General features: G+C 38.2%; 1 protein-coding gene across 1 annotated transcript in view; it reads left to right on the top strand.

Moving 5' to 3' along the window:
• Positions 1 to 20,788, top strand: part of RUNX1T1 (RUNX1 partner transcriptional co-repressor 1) — a gene marked incomplete at both ends in the record, with an annotated part of 127,348 nt that overhangs the window by 58,071 nt on the left and 48,489 nt on the right. Inside the window, 2 exon segments of the mRNA XM_079722306.1 lie at positions 15,681 to 15,818; positions 17,832 to 18,073. Coding sequence (XP_079578432.1) covers positions 15,681 to 15,818; positions 17,832 to 18,073 — 380 coding nt within the window.

Below are 20,788 nucleotides of genomic sequence, written 5' to 3'. Positions count from 1 at the left end.
TATTTATATATTAAGGATATCAATTCATTGTTGTCACATAACAAATATTTGTTCCCTAGGTGTTGCTTGCCTTTTACTTTGTTTATGGTATTTTTTGCTGTACTCAAATTTATTAATAAGTGCCATTATTGGTTCTGCCTTTCTTATAGCTTAGACTCTCTTTTCCAATCCTAAGAGTAAACAAGTATATACCTGTATATTTAGTATTTTTTTTTCATTTTTATATTAAAGTTTTATTCATATGGGAAGTGAATGACTTTGTATATGAGACAATTTTTTCCAAATTGTTGCCTAGTAGTTCCAAAGAGAGTTCATTGAATTGCTTTATCATTTTCTCACTAATATTAAAAGTCATCTTTACCATATACTGAATTCTTAGATATATAGTCATTTCTGAGCTTTATATTTTTTCTGCTTTTCAACTTTTATTTTGCTGAATTATCTGTTTCTATACCAGTAGTACATTGTTCAAATTGTAGTTTTATGGTGCATTTTAACAAATGTTAGACTCAGTTTCCTCATTACATTTCATTTCCTGGTTTTCCTAGCTATTTTCATTTTTATTTCAAATTAACTTTTAAAACATTTGTAAAATTCTGGAAAAAAATTTATTAGTATTTTAGTTGGGATTTCTTTATATTTAATGATTACAGTATATACCAAAGGGGAGTAGAATGGACATCTTGATAATTTAATTTTTTTTTAAATGGCTTAATACAACAAACTATTTAAGGACCTTCTGTGTATAAGGTCCTTTTTTAGACATCGGAGATACAGAGTTAAGAAGAGAAGAATCTTCATTCATTTCCCTGACTGACCTTTATAATTGTAGAAAGATTTTAAATGGATTATATATTGTAGAAGGATTATAAGAAGATTTTGTCAGATTCATATTTTAAAAATATTGCTCTGGAAGCAAAGAGGAGAAGATTTGAGCAGAGAGGGACTAGAGGTAAAGAAAACCATTCAGAGGCTCTGTAGGCTCTGAACCCAGGTCAGAGGTTAACTGAGGGTGGATCCTAAAGGTGTCAACATTTAGAAGTGGAATTGATAGGATACTGGGCATGGATTGGATGCGGAAGGAGGATGGTGCAGAGGGAGGAGGCTTAGGGTGATTGTGGTCTTTTAGGCTTGGAGATAGAGATTGAAGTACAGGAGGAGGCACAGATTTCCTCAGGAAGAGGTTAGATTTGGTTCTAAATACAGCTGTCAATGGGATATCTGGGTAGAGTTGTTAAGCAAGTAGTTAGATAACTCATCTGGTTCCCAGGAGAGAGCAGAGGGGTTGAAGGCAGTTCAGAAGAGGAGAAGGTGAGACCCTGGCTCATAGGAGGGGCCGGGGTCCGAGAGAACTCAGTGAAACTCCTAGTGACAACTAGAAGAGTGATACTACGGGAGAAAAGGAGTAAGTGGCTGAACAGATCGAAGACTGCTGAGAGCTCAAGTAAGATAAAGATTGATTGGTATCTTTTGGATTAACCACAGAAAAGTTTGTACCTATGCTGGAGTGGTTTAGGTGGAATGGTGTTGGTGGAAGCCCCATTGCAGTGGGGATTAAGTATGAATTTGAGAGACTGGTTCTATTATTATCATCATTGTTTTATTATCTCTATCATTGAAGAAATTTTGAAATTCCTTTTAAGGGAACTAAGGAATCCAATTGCTTTGCTCTACCTGTACCTCCGCATCTGTATTTTTAAATAGAAAATGTCTTTATACACAATTTACTTATACTAGGTTCTTAACAGTGTGATAAATTCTGGGACTGAGTTGATATATGATATTGAAATGATATGCTCCCTGCTCTTATGGAGTGTTGTCCTGTCTGGTAGGGGGTGTTAGACAACAAGTAATTATACAATTATTTTTAACAGTTTCTGTAAGCTCTGTAAGCAACAGTTAAATGGTACAATAGAGCTTATAACACGGCGGGGGGGGGGGGGGGGGTGGGGATCAGGGACACCTTTGAGTAAGTGAATTTGAGCCAAGGTGGGTTTTCTTGGCTAAGTGAAAGGCCCTGAGGTGATGTGAAACTTACAACTGATTAAACCAATGAGATGTGAGATAAGAGAGGAGAGGTAAGCAGAGACTAAGTCTATCTACTGTTCTAGGTCACTTAAAGGGTTTTGGATATTATCTTAAGAGTGATGGTAAACCATTGAAACACTTTAAAGTATTTAGAGTAGTAACTTGATATGATCATTAGAATATAAAATTCTTGAGGGCAGTGATTTTCCTTTGTTTTATCCTTTGTTTTATCTCCCTGTTGTATGAAATAGTACCTAGCACTTTGTAGATGGCTCAGATATATATATATATATATATACACATACACATATATATACACATACATACATATATATATATATATATATATATATATATATATTTTGCGGTACGCGGGCCTCTCACTGCTGTGGCCTCTCCCGTTGCGGAGCACAGGCTCTGGACGCGCAGGCTCAGCAGCCATGGCTCACGGGCCCAGCTGCTCCACGGCACGTGGGATCCTCCCGAACCGGGGCACAAACCCGTGTCCCCTGCATCGGCAGGCGGACTCTCAACCACTGCGCCACCAGGGAAGCCCTCAGATATTTTTGAATAAATGCTGTTATTTAGACGAGTGAATACATTTGTGTTTGACAGGATTATTCCATCTGTTGTATGGTAAACAGATGGCATTATGGGGTGAGGGGTTGTGAAGATTAGCTCCTGAAAAAGTCCCAGTGAAAGATGGTAGTGCCTGAGGATGGTGATGGAGATGGAGAAACACGTTTAGGAGGGAGAATAATTTGATGGTGGCACCTGTAGGAGGAGAGGAAGATGTTTAGTGTGTTTTATATATGACATGAACAACAGAGTGCTGCAGGGATCCCTCTAAGTCACTATGACATAACGGAACTTTTTTCCAAATGGTTCTTCCTGTCGTGTTTGGGTTTGCTTTTTGACATTGCCATGCACCTCTAGATCCCTACTTGCTCAAGGTTTATCTTATTTTGTTACGAAGCTCTGTGAATTTGACACAGACTTTTAAAATGTCTCCTGAATCTCCCTCTTATTCTCCATTCTTAGGGCCGCTTCCATGCTGGAGGCTGTATCATTTCTTGCCTACACTCTTGGTATCCAGTCCTCTTGCCTTTCTTACCCTATTTACTCTCTGCTCCACATATACCTATAATATAAAAACGAGTATATAATTCAGCTGCCTAAAAACTCTGTGCTTTCCCATTTCCTATTATGTGAAGTCTACACTAACAGTACCGATTGGTTATTTTTAAGAGTACATTCAATTAAATTCAACAAATATTCATTTGAGCTTCTGCTATTTGCTTGTCTGTGATTTAGTCACGGGTACATACTCTGCGCACCTTCTTAATTTTCTGCCTAGATTTACTAAGTCTTATCTGGGTAATCATAATTGACTGCAGCTGGATGTGTATGCTGCCATTTTTCTGCGACAGCTCTCAGAGCTGGCTCTATAGCCTTCTTTGTCATTGGCAAATAAGACAAATCTTGATGGAGTAAAAAATTGTGTGTACTTTGAGATTGTTAAAGGTTTGGATCACTATCTAATGATTTTTTCACCTTCTGGAATAATCTGCACTTTGGCAGCAGGGTGTTACATAAATGCTTATGTTCAATTTATGGGCCCTTGGTGATGCCTTTGTCTTTCTCTGCTCTTTATGCAAGCAGGAGTCACTTTTCTATGTATTTAGGAGTTGTGGTTTTTTCCTTAGTGTTTTTATCACAGTCATTCAGCAAACATTCAGCTAGTTGCCTGTGCCAGCCGTTTCAAACTTGTCTTTCTTAAACAAGAGGTCCCTTTCTTCCAAACAAAATCTTAAAATACATTAAATCTTAAAACAGATTAATGTGGAACTATGCTGGTTAAAGTACCATAGTTAACCCCAGGCTGCTTGATATATCCCCTTGGTGGCTCCAGGAGCTACCTCCAGGAAGTGGTTATTAGACTCTGAAGCAGAATCACTGGAGTGAAGGTAATAACAGATGTGGGAGAGATGACATTTCTAAGGAGCTTATACATACAATTGATACCTGGAGTCTACCAGTATTCATAAGACCCACATTCCTTTCCACACTTTATGAAATTAGTAATTGATTTTTCTAACTAGAACCACCATTTGGGTACTTATTAATGTTTATAGTGCTTTCTCTCGGTGGGCTGCAGGTCATCTTTGTCAACAATGAGTGAACTGGTTTAGACTCTGGTGGGCCTCTACTCCATTTAAATGAGTGTGTGCTTTCAGCATGTCTCCTGGCTGCTTACTCATCCTCTGGCCCACTCTGGGTAACCATAGAGTTACTAATATGTCTCTGCCTGTTTTGTCAGAAACTCCCTTTACTTTTTTCCTTGCTTTTACTTTCTTTATTCATTCATTCAACAAATCTTTATCAAGTGCCTACCGTTTCAGACACTCTTCTAAATGCTGTGGAAGCTGGAGTTAACAAAATAGGTCAAAATTTTCTGCATTCATGAAGTTGACACTGTGATTGGGGAAACATTCAAAAACAAGATAAATATTTCCAGTACTAGCTACTTAAGTGCTATAGAGGAAGTGAAGGGAAATTTATTGTCCCTATAAGAGATGACACAAGATTTTTGAAGTTATTTTTCTAGAAATTGTGATAGATTCATATGTATTTACCTCATTCTTTTGCCATCTTCCATCTCTCTCTTTTTTTTTTTTTTTTTGCGGTACGTGGGCTTGTCACTGTTGTGGCCTCTCCCATTGCGGAGCACAGGCTCCAGACACGCAGGCTCAGCGGCCATGGCTCACGGGCCCAGCCGCTCCGTGACATGTGGGATCTTCCCGGACCAGGGCACGACCCCGTGTCCCCTGCATCGGCAGGCGGACTCTCAACCACTGCGCCACCAGGGAAGCCCTGCCATCTTCCATCTTAACTCATACTCTTTATAGGCATTATGTCCTGCTTTAGGCAGTCATCCCTGTTTCTGGACCAGCTGCTGACTCAGCTGCTGACCAGCTTGTTCCAGGACTGAACACTTGGCATTGTTCTCATTAGCATAGTTATCCCAATGTTTACTGATTACTTGGACTGAGCATGACTTATTCTCCTGCTTCTTCGGAGCTCACTTATCTTAGTCATTGGGTTTCAAACTTTTATTTTTCCTTTTACCCATCAAATGAAATCATATGCAGAAGCTCAACCTATAAAACAAGTGAAACATCTGAATGGGAATGGGAGGTGTTTAGGATGAGGCCAAAGGCACTCCTTCCCCCCATCCCCACACTTTCAGGCTGCGTGGACACTTCCATGGACTCCTCCCATGGAGCTTTTGCTTCTAAATGTAGCATTTCAGAGCCATTATTTGATTACGGCGTTGTCCTTTTGTGATGACAGAAATACTCTATAACTGAGCTTTCTAGTGTGGTAGCCATGTCACCATGGCTGTTGAGCACTTGAATGGTGGCTAGTGTGACTGAGGATCTAAATTTTAAATTTTATTTAGTTTTAATTAATTAAAATTTAAGTGGTCACATGTGGCTAGTACAGTAGTTTGGGAAGGTGCAGTTCTAGTATAATGCTGTCTCTAGATTTAATATTTACTGAATGTTTCTTTATTTCAGTTTTCCAGATCTTATATAAAATAATATTAGTTTTAGATGATAATGAACTGTGAGAAGACCTGGAGTAAGTTCTAGCTTGTAACCTCGAACAAATTATCCACCCTCTCTGGTCCTCAGTTCCTTTATATAAGATGGTCAAATTTGTAGTACCTTTCATAGTGAGATTTTAAAGTGAGATAAAGCATGCAGGGCATTTGGTATAGTGCCTAATGCCTGATTTTAGGTGATTTATCCTAAGGGTTTTCGTGGGGTTTTTTTTCCCTTGTAAAACAAACATGTTCATTGCATAACTTTAAATAAAAGAAAGATAACAGAAACTAAAAAATAATCTATAATCCTACCATCCATAGACAAGCAACAGGAAAATTTTGAAATGTGGAAAAAATTGGTTTTGGCTCATAATATGATTTTTCTTCTTTGTTTTGAATGTACATATGTATGATGTATGACTACGTTGATACTATTATTGTAAAAAAGGGAGCTTTTGGAGACTCTGTCATACGTGTATAAATTGCCTTAAAAATCTCCTTTATAAAAGGTCTTAGGAAATATATTGTGATTGCTGAAAGACATTTTAAAACTGGTGAACTCAATAATCCAGTTCAAAGATTTATATTTGGTTACTTAATGTAGAAATTCATTTTAGGATTTTTTTAAGGATGGAAAAAAAGATGTAGATGATTGTATCTTAAGTTAAATCTGTCATGTCTCTTGAAAGTTCAAGGGTTTCAAAATTGTGACTAAAGGCATGCCTTATTGTTACCTGAAAACTGGGTTCCCCTCTTGGTGGGCGTTGCAAAAGACACAACCAAGCCAAAGATCGGGGAAAGGAAGGATTTATTACTTGTAGCAAGTAAGGAGAACACTGGAGATCCTTCCCAAAGCAGTGTCTCCCCAACAGCAAAACTGGGGGAGTTTTAAGCTACATGCATATTCATGATGGGGCTTGAGCAGAGGAGAATTCTACATAGAATTGGGGCAGAGGGTGACAGAATCTAAGCTTTAGTTGATTGAAGTCACGAGGGTCAGAAAAGGTCAACATCATCTTTCTTTGGGTTCTGGGGTCTTCCTTAGTTCCTGTAAAACAAATCCAAGATATGTATAAGACGGTTATGTATATCCCTTGAGGAGAAACTAGGACTCTGATTTATTGCTGAATTATTGTTTCTTGACTGCTTTTTCCTCTGTTCCTGCATTCCTTTGTTCCCTTAAAATCATTAATTACTGAGACCTATTCAGGGACAAGCTTTGTGGCCAGGCTTAGATCACAAAATGGTTTAGGTCTAAAATGGCTTCTCTTATGTCAAAAAGCTACATCTGGTTCTTTTTCTCCAAGTACACCCTACCCCATCTGCCTACATTATGACATTATAGCAATATATATTCATTTAAAATATTAAATGTATTGAGCACCTTCTATGTGTCAAGCACTGTGCCAAGTGCTGGGGCTATAACAACAAATCATATGTCATAATTTCCCTTAAGTAAATTATGAACTAGTGGGAGAGACTGACGTTGGTTCTAAGTACAGTGTGATCAGTGCCATAAGAGGAACTAGAGAGTGAAGTAGGGAAATGTGGGGGAGTTTGGGACAGCCTGAGATGGGAGGGTTGTTGTTTCTGGCTGAAGTGACACCCAAATGGAGTTTTAAAGGAATGATGGACTTAACCAGGCAGTGGTGGGGTGAAGAGTATTTCAGGAAAGGGATGCAATGCAGTGGAACCCTGTGTGACCCAGGGGCATTTGGAGAGCCATAGTAGTTCAGTAAAGAGTTACTGAATGGATGGGGGTGGATGGGAACCAGATGAGTCACAAAGGTCTTTCTATGCCCTAATAAGACACAGGGACTTTATGCTTAGCATTATGAAAGGTCTTTGGAGAATGGATCAGAGATGAATAGTCAGATCCGGGAGTCCATTCAATGGATTGTTGATTAGGCCAGGTGAGAGATGATGGATGATGGATGATGAGGGTTTGAATTCAGGCTGTTGAAATGAGTCACATTCTAGATATTTGGTTCTAGAACTTGGAAAGGATATTAGGGCTAGAGTTATAGGTACAAGTTATCTACATAATGACCATGGTGTAACTATCCCAGCACCAATGAAGTCACTAAGGAAAAGGTATAGAGTGAAACTTTGAAGAAGAACATTGGGGAAAAATAACAGTAATTATCACAGAGGTGAAGAAGGGTGAACCCATAAAAGAGACTGAGAAGGAGCACCCAGGAAGGCCTAAGAAAAATGAAGAGAGTGTTAGAATAGTGGTATCCTGGGAACAGTATGTTTTAGGAAGGAGGAAGTCCTGAACAGTGTCAGCTGCTACAAAGGTGCCAGGTAAAGGATACAAGTGTTTCTTGGATTAATAATGAAGAAACAATTTGGAAGGGTTTCAGTGGGAGTTAAGAGAATACTTCGATGCTATATTCCAGGGTTATTCTAGTCAGGATTCTTTGGTTTTGAGTGAAAAGTCAACTCAAATTAGGTTTTAGGCAAAGTAGGGACTGATTGGCTAGGATTGTTTGGAAGATCCAAATTGTAGGAATTTTAGAGATGCAGCTGGTGCCTAGGATCCAGCAGAATGAGGAACTTTACTACAAAGCACTATAAGGATGATCTCTTACCACTTCTTTGCTTCTTTCTGCCTGTTAGGTGCCTTCTTTTTCAACACAGACCTGCTCTCTGGACATGGAGGGCAGTAGACAGTGCGGTTTTCCTTGGGAAACAATCCTTGGGATTGTTTTCCTTTCCTGAGATTGCCCATCTTGGACTAAGCGCTCTGCCTGGACCAGCCACTGGTATCTTGGGTACAAGGTCATAAAAGAACATGGTGGTTCCCAAGGTAGTTATGAAATTAGAGGGTATGGCAAGTCCCTGTACTGGGAGGGAAACTTTCTAGGCATAAATTCTTATAGGTGTCCCCTCCAAGTACATGTAAGGCGGAATGGGAAATAAGGAAAGTGAGTGTAGATTACTCTTTCAAGAACCTGAGCTGTCAACATCATTAATCATTAGAGAAATGCAAATCAAAACTACAATGAGATATCATCTCACACCAGTCAGAATGGCCATCATCAAGAAATCTAGAAACAATAAATGCTGGAGAGGGTGTGGAGAAAAGGGAACACTCTTGCACTGCTGGTGGGAATGTGAATTGGTACAGCCACTATGGAGAACAGTATGGAGGTTCCTTAAAAAACTAAAAATAGAACTACCATATGACCCAGCAATCCCACTACTAGGCATATACCCTGAGAAAACCATAATTCAAAAAGAGACATGTACCAAAATGTTCATTGCAGCTCTATTCACAATAGACCGGAGATGGAAACAACCTAAGTGTCCATCATCGGATGAATGGATAAAGAAGATGTGGCACATATATACAATGGAATATTACTCAGCCATAAAAAGAAATGAAACTGAGCTATTTGTAATGAGGTGGATAGAGCTAGAGTCTGTCATACAGAGTGAAGTAAGTCAGAAAGAGAAAGACAAATACCGTATGCTAACACATATATATGGAATTAAAAAAAAATGTCATGAAGAACCTAGGGGTAAAACAGGAATAAAGACACAGACCTACTTGAGAATGGACTTGAGGATATGGGGAGGGGGAAGGGTAAGCTGTGACAAAGCGAAAGAGAGACATGGACATACATACCCTACCAAACGTAAGGTAGATAGCTAGTGGGAAGCAGCCGCAGAGCACAGGGAGATCAGCTCAGTGCTTTGTGACCTCCTGGAGGGGTGGGATGGGGAGGGTGGGAGGGAGGGAGATGCATGAGGGAAGGGATGTGGGAACAGATGTATATGTATGACTGTTTCACTTTGTTATAAAGCAGAAACTAAAAAAAAAAAAAAAAAGAACCTGAGCTGTGAAAGTGAGTGTTTTGATGATAACTAAACAGGGGAATTTGGACATTTTGTAGGGTATTTTGTAACCAAATCATTGATGGAGATTTAGTAATGAGGATTGAAAATGTATTTGAAAACAAGAGGTAGATATTAATTTTAATGTTTATGGAAAAAAATTTCTGTGCAGACATATTCTTGTGGACATAGAAATTTATGTGGACAGAGGAAGTCTAGTGGTCACTTTCTTGTCAGATACATTTTCTCTGGGTAGTCTCCTTTATGTTTGAGATAATCATAAGCCATATCTGGAAAAAGAAACCAGAGAGTATTAGAGTTTGCGAAAGATCCTTGAGGTCATGTATTCCAGGATGCTTAGTTTTATAAATAAGATAAGTAGACTCCAAAGAAGTGAAGGAATCACTTATAGATACAATAGTGCCTATCAGAAGAAGAAGGGCTATCTTCTTCTTGGGTCTCTGTTTAGAGAGTGAGGAAGTCTTTCCTAGAACCTTTTCCAGAGACCTCCCTTCATGACCCATTGTCCAGAACTGGAGCACAACACTCACCTCTGAAACCTGTTGCTGATAAGGGGAATGTGATAACCTGATTAATGTAAAACAAGGAGAATCTGCCCCCTCAAATTTTGTACCTGAACAAAATTAGAGCTCTTCAGCAGGAAGACAGGGATAAGGGCTCTTGAGTAGGCACTCAACAGTATCTGTGACATAAGCTAAGCTGAAGAGCATATATTTCATTCTGTGGCCAGTGGGACACTCCCTAAGTTTTTAAATCAGGGAGTTGGTCAGATAAGCTTTGTATTTCAGATATAGCAATCTTCATATAACACCTGTGATAAGGCATGAGGTAACAGGTCATTCTTACACTTGCCTGAAACCACATAATAAGTTGGTTGCACAGTTGAACTGAATTTTGGATTTAGTATCTTCTCATATTACCTGTATTCTATTTCCTCATGTATTTGTATGCTGTTGATGGTTCTGTGTTTGTCTTTTGCCTTGAAATTAGAGTTGCTATCTTTGAACTGGCTATAATATAGGGAATAGATTTGTAAAAATTAAGAATGTAACCATGCTTCTAGTGAAAACCATGGTTGTGTTTATTTTTTAAATGTCTTCCTAAGGAGGCAGTTAAAAAAATTGCTATCAAGTTGCTTACTATTTGCACTGGTTGGGGCGTTAGAGTGTATAATACACATTCACATGTACAGCTATTGTACAGATGGGCTGTGACAAATGCTAAAAGAGAGGCAGAGGAAACCTGATGTGGTTGACACCTGGGGCAACTGGGAAAAGCTGTAAGAGGACGTGGAATCTATAATAGGCAGTGAATAATGTATAAGATGGGATAGGTTCTTCTAGATAAAGGGAACAACAGCATGATACAGGCAGAAAAGCCAAGGAGTAATGTCAGGATGCCTTATATAGAATAGAATAGAATTGGGGGAAAGACACTGGAAATAAACCCATAAATGGATCATGAAGTGGAAGGTCAAAGAGAATGGAGCTCACACGTGTCGGTACCTAATATCAGTAGGCACGGTGGTGGGGTCCTGATGAGGTAGAGGATTGCATCCTCATTCCTATGAGGGACTGAGGCTCAGAGTAACTCACTTGCCTGAGGTCCCACTACTGATGGTCAGGAGTCTACATTTGCAACCATTTCTGACTTAACTTGGAAGTTCTCCTGTTATTGCTAAATATCCTTCCCACTGTATCAGTACATCCAGCTTAAAAGGTTAGCATTTGACTTTTATTCTGAGGCATTGTTGAAGGGTTCTGAGCAGGAATGAATGTTGCCAGAGGTGTTTTTCAGGGAAATGAGGTGGTTGTGGTGTGAAGGCTGGATGGCTACCTTTCCAGTCTGCAGACAAGTTGCCTGTAACATCTCACACCCAATCACTGGAGTCACTAAATGACTCAATTGTCAGAACTGTATTTGCCAAATTTTCCAGAGAAATAAAAATCAAATTCTGTACCTCCTGCCTTTTTGTTCCTCCTGCCTTTCCATTAATAGTACCGTGGTTCCACTTGGGCTTAATCCTCTTTAGTGCATACCTTCTAGCTTTTGTAACTAACACTTATTCAAATAAGACTAACTCTGGACTAACTACTAATTGACCAAAAAGTTCCTCAACCCATAACACCTATGAAACCAAGATCTTTCTTCTACTGTAATTGACATGATGAACTCTGATAGAAAATGTCGTGCCATTCATTATACCAATACTGAAATCTTTTTACATCAATCATCTCTAGAATGGTATGTAAACAAGGGAAATATAGAATGCCTATTCTTCATACCTTAAAAACACATCTGGAACTATTTGAGCTAACTAAAAGTAAAATAAGTGCCATGGCAGATTATGCCATACCTTTTCACATAAAACAACAACAACAAAAAGGGAAATGGAAAACATACTGCTTCTAGAAGGCCCTGACATTGAATTGGATATTGAAATGGTATCGGTAATGTATTTATATATGCCACATTTTCTTCCATGCATCAGCCGTCTTTGGTACATATGTGTTGGATATTTGCCATGGGAGTTGAAAACTTACCACATAGGGAAGATCTTGTTTAGAAGTGGTGTGAATCATTAAGGTAGAAGTAAAGTCAGTTCTTTTAAAACAAATAATTCCCTGATCTGATAATTTTTTTTCTTTTTTTTTTCATTTTGTGTCAGTCTTTCAGTAAATGTCAGCTTTCCCCTACACCAACTAAAAACAGAGATTACATGCAAGAATGGTGTAATTTTCATGAACTTAAAAAATTACATGAGAAATATTATAACTTAACATTGGTTTTACTATATCCTCTAATTTGAAATGGAGTGAAATGCTTCTATGGTTGAATCATAGCTCTTTTGCTGTTTGCTATAGAAGTTTCAAGAATATATATTTCAAAATGCTTTTTTTTCTTTTTATTAATCCAAAACAAATGCAACAGAATGCAGCATACTTGAAACACATTTTCTGAATTTATCTTAAATCTCTCTACTCCAGAGCGTTTTTGTGTGTGTATGGCTTAGGCTTGGCTGGTTATTTCATCATCTATTTCAATCCTGGATTGATTGCATTGAACAGCACAGAATGAGTTACATATGGTCCCACTTTGTCTAAGTTTGTAGGACCTCTGGGTTGGAACTCCATTTCATCAGAGTGAAGCTAGCCATCACAGAAATGTGGCTAATGTAAAAATCTTAAATACATACACATATACATGTATTCCAGAGAGAATGTATATATTCCTGTTAGAAGTGGTGGTGTTTTGCTATTCATTGGCTCAGTGGTTATTGCTCCTAAAATATTGACAACATCTCAGGAATTTAAAAAAGTTGTTCATCTATGTTTTATAATAATTGTTGTTGGTATTATTATTATTAAATTCTGGATAGGAATCATGTTACACAAGTGGACCAAGACAGGCATTCAAATTAAAATTATGAATATATCAAAAATCTTTCTAAAATTGGGCAGAGGAAGACAGAAATACAAACTTTATCTTAAAAGAGTCTGAAGAGGAAACCCACTGTCAACTTTATGGTTTATTATTCCCTTTTTCCTTAGTGTGGGCTATTGGAAAAAGAGTAATGAAAAGCATGTTTAAGATACATTTCCAAGTTTAGGTATTGCTCCAGAAGTGCATTAAGTAAGGTAGGGCTTGTGCCCACCAAGGCTCAGCTTTTAGCGGTGGTGAAGCTGTCCAGGGTAACTTTCTCCCTTTCCAGGCTCTTTTCTCCCTGCTTTTTGGTCTGTTCCCTCTTTCTCACCCTTTCCTTCTATTGCTCGATATACTTATTTATTTCTTTCTCTGTTATTCCCACTTCCCCTTCCCCCTCCTGCTCTTCCTTTCTCTTTCTGTGCAACCACGTGCTTCAAATCTGTGGGTCTGGACTGCCTTCGCTAACAGCTCCATGTGAGTGTTAGCAGAATGAAAACCAGATGGACCAGCAGTTCCCACTGTTATCTCCCAGCTGACTCTGGCAAGCCTCCCTTTATCCCTCCTTCCTTGGCATGAGGGAAATATTTGCCTTTATTTAGGGAGACTTGTATTTGCTGCTGTACCTCTTCCCTCAGCTGCAACACAAGTGGAAAGCTATTTATTCCCTTATTGCTGAGGTTGGTTGAGGTGAGTAAACGGTGCAATAAATTTTACTATCAAAGAAGTGGTTTTGGGCTTCCCTGGTGGCGCAGTGGTTAAGAATCCGCCTGCCAATGCAGGGGACACGGGTTCGAGCCTTGGTCCGGGAGGATCCCACATGCCACGGAGCAACTAGGCCCGTGAGCCACAATTACTGAGCCTGCACATCTGGAGCCTGTGCTCCGCAACGGGAGAGGCCACGACAGTGAGAGGCCCACGCACCGTGATTAAGAGTGGCCCCCGCTCGCCGCAACTGGAGAAAGCCCTCGCACAGGAACAAAGACCCAAGACAGCCAAAAATGAATATAAAATAAATAAATAAATAATTAAAAAAAAAAAAAAAAAAAAAAAAAAAAAAAGAAGTGGTTTTAAACCTGCCTAACTTCTGCATTTCTCTACAACAGGTTATTCACTGGTACTCGTTAAGTGTTCTGGAATAGCCATAGGAGGTCAAAATTTTAACAATACGATAAAGGTAGAGACATTCTCCATGCGTCTTCACAATCATTTCACTCAGAACACTTATTCACTATAGGGACAGTCATTGTTATTCAGCCAGCAGTAGAGACTAAGAAATAGAGACCCTGGTACTGTTCACTGGATCATCATTCACAGTGCTCTTATTAGAATGATTATTATTTTCATTCTTTCCTAATACGGTGTCAACGCTATTTCAACTTTCAAAAGTTGTGTTCTGTTGCAACCCAAGTCTTATGAAATTGCTTTGAATAAAGAGGAGGTAGATTTGGAATTGTCATAGTAGTAATTTGGGCTTTTCATTTTAATAATTGACAAGTAATTTTGAGAGTTTTTCACTATGGTGATCATAATGTTTTAAGAGACTCATTCTTTATTAACAGTCTATGTTACGTTACTTTTCAAAAACTCCAAATGGGAGATACCTGTGCCTAAGGCCACAAGAGGCGCCTCAAATATTTTTGGGGTGTGTTTGTGCCTGTGTACACATGTTGTAGAAAATTGGATCTAAACAAACAAATGAAAACTTTTTTTTTTTTAACTGGAGATCTGTTTCTTTGAGTAGATCAGGTTGAGAAAAAAGTTTAAAATTCCAAGGGAAAAGTATACTTAGTATAAAACAGTCCTGAGTGCAAATGTTCATTATTGGGTAATTAGGAAATTTGTCCCTGTCACATACTCATGAAAAAATATTAGAAAGGTCTTTAGTTCTCAATTTGGGACTTTTCCATTCTTACTCTGCCTGAGATTATTAATTGAAGTATTGGTTTGTTATGTTTTATTTTTTTATCTTTAAAATGTATTTATTTATTTATTTATGGCTGCGTTGGGTCTTCGTTGCTGCACACGGGCTTTTCTCTAATTGCAGTGAGTGGGGGCTACTCTTTGCTGCGGTGCACGGACTTCTCAGGTTTCATATTTTTTAAATGGTGGATCATAAACTCACAAGTTCTAAGTCAATAATAACTTCACTTCGTTTTGTGACATTTATGTAGTGGTGATTTTTCAAACAGGTCGGAAAAAAAATTGAAGTGAGAGGTTATGTCTGGGAGACATAGTCTACTTCATCTGTTAGACTAGAAAACTAAGCATGGAAAGGGGATGGTAGGTGTTACAAAAAAGTCATTGCAAAACACGAGCTTCTAACAGTATCCCACCTGCATAACAGAGCCTAAGATTTGTGTTATTTCTGAGCTGTCTGAGGGGTTCATTACCGTCCCACTTCCTCATCTATTTTTTACCTCTTGCTAATGTTGGCTTCAGCTTCAAGCGAAGTTGTGCTGTTGCATATAACACTACCAAGGTAGCATCTGTCTAAGCCAGAAATAACAATAGGATGTAAAATTACCCAGTTAGAAATGAGGTCCTGCCATCTGTGCTACACCTTCTTAAGTGGGGTTTGGATGATAAAGTCTTGATTTAAGCTTCAGTAGATAAGCCTATTTTATTGATAGAAGATGTTGGATTTCTTACCTTGCTTGTAAAAAAGATGAACCTCTCTTATAAAACTGAGGTACAAAAAAAACCCTAAGGTGCTTAAGGAGTAAAATAACATGATCATGGTGGCATCCTCCAGATCGGACTGAGAAGCACTCCACGATGCCAGACTCACCTGTGGATGTGAAGACCCCGTCTAGGCTGACTCCTCCCACGATGCCACCTCCCCCAACAACTCAAGGAGCTCCCAGAACCAGTTCATTTACACCAACAACGTGTAAGTAGGCATTTCTGCATTTGCTGTTTCCATTTTCAAGTTCAAATTAATTTTTTTTCTGCAAATAAAAATTAAGGGACAGTAAGATCCAGCATCAATGTATTATGCAGAAATGAAGCCCCACCCCCCACACACAAATAATTTGTTTGCCAGTGAGTAGGTATTGAGCACAGAATTATCATATCTTGGGTATAATTTGTATGACTGCCAGTATTTGCCTGCCTTTTCATTATTGTTTCAAAGTTGTAGTCTTCTGTGATTTCAGTGAATGAAGAACACTGCCTTTGGTCTGTAACTCATCATTACCACGTTAGCTTCTCCTTTGACTTAATGAGGAGCTCCTTATTTTAGTTTGTTCATTTTGACTTGGAACATGTTAATATGCTATAATTATTTCCAGGTTACTTCTGATCTTCTAATCCACTTTCTTCTGTTATTTACAAATAATGTTAAAATCTAACATTCTTAAGTTAAAAGAGGGATCATTCTATGCAACAGTTGCATACAGAAAACTTTCTGAAATAAGGAGCATCTTTCTTGGCTTGAACTTGTCAGACATTTATTAAATATTTATTCCATTTCAACTTGGCTCTAGACTTGTGTTCTGAATCAGTGGAGTGTATTGCTTTTTGTGTCATCCAAGGAAAGGACAGAATATTCTGATAGAATAGCAACTTCCCTCTTTTCCTGTATATTTTAATAGGAATAGCAGATAGCTTTGTTTTCATCCATCTGAAAGTCCTGGTTAAAATATCATCAAAGATTTGGGAAACTAATAAATGCTGTTGGTTGCAGACAATACTATTTACAGACTGTGTGCCCTGAAATCTGTATGTGAATGAAAAATAACTAATAGGCAAAAATAGAGCCTTGGGATTTTAAGGGTTCGGCAAAATACACATCCAGGCTATTTATGCAGTGTTGCGCTGCCTTTCATAAGACCTTTCCAAACATGTAAGGAGCAGGGGCCTGCAACAGTGCCAAGTTGTAACCCTGTCATCTTGTATTTGGTTTGTTGTTACCCAAAGCCACAGTGATAGGCATATGCCTCCTCTGAGAGGTCCTAGTGAGATGTCATTTCTTGACAGGTTGCTTTGGTACTCATTTGGGACAAGACCATTTTATTTTCTTGAAACTTTTAAGAATAATAAGGTGCTTAAAACATCTTCAAACTATTGCTGGAGGTAGTTTATCAAAATTATATTTAAATGATGGGTTTGATAAAGATCTAACATGGTAAAGTCAACATTTTCTTTGGTGAGAAATGTGCAAAATTTTCTAGCCTAGTTCTTATGGATTATCACCTTGACGTTCAAATAAATTTTATCAAATGAATTTACGAAGTTACCACCAATCCATGCTGTTAGTTGGACTGAGATGTCCCCTTTCGATTTCTAGAAAAAACTCTTTGATAATTACCGTATGCATTTTGGCTTCTTACATAAAATTGGTGTTTTCCTTAAAGAAGTGGTTAAGAAATATGAGGGGGAGAAAATAGCCTTCTAATTGGGTGGTATAAGGTTAAAACTTGAAAGTCGTATTTCTGTAAACACAGCTGTCAGTTGTGTGTACAAAACATGATTAAAAATGTCCAGTGATAAATTTAGTCTCCACCAAATGTCCATTTTCTCTAGGGGAGCAGTTTAGAAAGGAATAGTTCTGTTATATTGATGTAAGCCTGGGACAAAAGGCTGACATCCAAAATGCTGTTTGTTCTGTGTTTGCATATGTGTGCATGGGAGGCAGGGCTGTCCCTGTGCTCCAGCCGGCTCCCATTTCTTACCAGCTTCTGTGCAGGATATCCTCATGCGGTGTGAGGAGTCCACCCATTTAGTTATGGAGTACCTGAGCCTCTGGTAATCCTGTGAAGTCAAAGCATTTTTCTAAAAAGGCCCAACAGCTTTTAAATTACCAAATTCACTAGATTGGAAGGGAGGGATACTTAGTTGTAATTTCCTTGTGCATGTTCTCTGTAAGTTTATTTTTTCTTTCTGATTTTGTGCCCTCTGACAGTAACTAATGGCACGAGCCATTCACCCACAGCCTTGAATGGCGCCCCCTCACCGCCCAATGGCTTTAGCAATGGACCTTCCTCTTCTTCCTCTTCTTCTCTGGCTAATCAACAGCTGCCCCCAGCCTGTGGCGCCAGGCAGCTCAGTAAGCTGAAACGGTTCCTCACTACCTTGCAGCAGTTTGGCAATGACATTTCACCGGAAATAGGAGAGAGAGTCCGCACCCTCGTACTAGGACTGGTGGTAAGCAAACGGAAATCGGCCCAGTTTGGGTTACCAGGGAGAGTGTCGGGGAGATTCAAAGTACAGATTCCATTCTCACAGGTATTTTGTTTCTACACCTGGAGATCACATGCAAGTCTGATAATTCCGTAGTAACAAGGGTTTCAGTTCTGCATTATGTATTGACCCCACCATGATTTCTTTTCCTATTGATATTTAGCTAATGAAGATGTGGTTATACAAATTTATCATTATCTTGGCCATAAATGTGCGTGTGCATAAAATTTAATAAGTATATCCTCCTGGCATGGCTAGTGTCTTTTCAACAATGACAGAATATTTTTGTTATGTTAGTGGTTTGCTTAATCTAATTGGGTGCTTATTTTAACTTAGTTGCTTTGGGGGGGTTTATTATCAGCCTAGATGAGCAAGAATTTATAACAAGTAACACATTATTCTTTTATGTTTTCATTTTTAAGGCTAATAGCATTGAATTTTTTGTGTGTGGTAAAATACATGACATAAAATTTACCATTTTAACCATTTCTGAGTGTACAGTTCAGTGGCATTAAGTACATCCACATTGTTGTATAACCATCACTACTATCCATTTCCAGAACTTTTTCATCACCCCAAACTGAAACTGCCCATAAAACAATAATACCCTGATTTCTTCATCCCTTAACCCCTTATATCCATTTATTGTTTTTTTTTTTAAAAAAAAGAAAACAGAACCGTTTTTTGTTATAGGTAGAATTACACAAACCATTAGTTTGAGAACCGAAGTGTTGATTTTGGCACATTATATTACAGTCTGTACATTGTCACACTGGAAATTAGAACATATTTCCTTTTCTTGCATTCTAAATCACTTTTACATGTCTTGTGACTTTTTTTATGAATAGAGGATTTTCATTTAGGAAGGTGATTTTCCCATAGCAAACTGAGTCATAGAGAAGCTCTGAGTCACATATTCAGGCCTTTTATCATCCAGGCTTACAATGGAACTGAAATTCATACGATAGGCAGTAGTTTCCTTTTTCTCGATATAATCATTTATTTTTATTACATGGACTTATCATGGGCAAAGCCATAGCAGTTGTGTTTTACAAAAGAAGTCCTAGAAATAAAAGTCTGGGTGAGAGTTTAGTGCCGTAGACATGCTTCAGATCATAGTATCTCACATTTGACAGAGGTTTTGCAATTCAATTTTTAACCCTTACCTCCCTCTCCCCCACACTTTAAGAACAAGAAGCTTTCACATTTCCCATAATCCATCAGCTTCCTCTGACAAATTTGTATTCCTCTGGAATACAATTCACCTTGTATTCTTCTGACAGGAAGGTGATTTTGGCATAGTGTGTCAGCATACTGCAGTTACTTTTGTCAGTCACTTATCTTTTCCTTTTTATTTGTTCTTGAGTTTTGCATAAAGCGTTTTGGCACATAAATAGGTTACATCATAGAACCACAAAGTAAATCCAAAGCAGTAATTGTATCAAGTGAGTGATGAAATGTTGCTACTAGTAAAAAATGTTTATTTTAAAACTGCTTTTAAATTTGATATGTTCTTTAACTATGGTTTCTATAACTTCAAATATAGAAAAATTTGGTAGCTTTAAGTAGATTTTTCCCACATATTAAGTGGAATACTTTTGAGGGCAATACTTTTTTAAGATTTTATTTATCTGAAAACTTTATGAAGATAAGTTGGAGAAAACATTAATTAATAGTGCTAGGCATATATTCAGCAGGCAGTGAACATTTGTCAAAAGATGAATGAATAGAGAATGAATTTTGTTTTGAGCATTTGACTGCAAGCTTTTACACATGTCATTTTATTTATACACATTTTACGTGTGGGGAAACTGAGGCTTACAGAAGAAAAATATTCTAGGCCACCCCATTGGTAGTGACAGGCCTATGATTTGAACTCAGGTAGTAATCATAATGAATCACATTATGCTGTTATTTAGATGGAGTTAAGAAAAGTGTTAATAAGAACTGTTTTAATGTGCAAAACACAACTGGTATGGCTTTAGAAATAGAGCCAGAGAAATGAAATGAAAGATTAAAAAATGGACTCTCTGACCCTTATTGTTACAGATAGGAAGTTAGTGTTTATTCATAGTTTCAAGGGAAGATGTTTCAAGTTTGGGGGTATAAAAAACTTAGAACTTGGTGCTCCCATAATTTATCATAAAAGGAAAAGGAGCTTGCATTAAAAACTAGATGGAGCAATATTCTAAAGTTGTTAGGTCACAAATACCCCAAGTTTGTCAGGTGTGAGGATAATTGACGGGTTGAAAAATTTGACACTGAAGTTTACAGTTGTGATTCTGCATAGGGACTAAGGAAAATGAACCAAATGTTGAGTCAGTATGGTTAACTGACTCAGCACCTTTATAGTAGGTTGGTTGTCTATTAAATAGATGCTTTTATCAATGCACATTACCTATTGTAGGATACAAACCCTGAGTATCGAGGGCTTGTTTTTATGGGGTAGGTTAGGAGTGAATTCGACTCATTATGTGTAGTCTCTTTTGGGTTGAGCAGTACACATTGCCTCTAGGATAAATGGATTATCTTTGATAACTGGGGAATTTTTTTTCACCCTGTAAGACTCAGTGACTCAGAGGAAGGCTCAGACCTTTTCTTTGGCCTCATTAACACAGCCAACTTAGCTGTTCATCCTGAGCAAAGATGCTCTGGTAAGCAAAGAAAGGATGCAAGATG

The sequence above is a fragment of the Hyperoodon ampullatus genome (assembly GCF_949752795.1).
Source record: "Hyperoodon ampullatus genome assembly, chromosome: 17".
Lineage (NCBI taxonomy): Eukaryota > Metazoa > Chordata > Mammalia > Artiodactyla > Ziphiidae > Hyperoodon > Hyperoodon ampullatus.
This window is presented reverse-complemented; position numbering and strand designations above follow the sequence as displayed.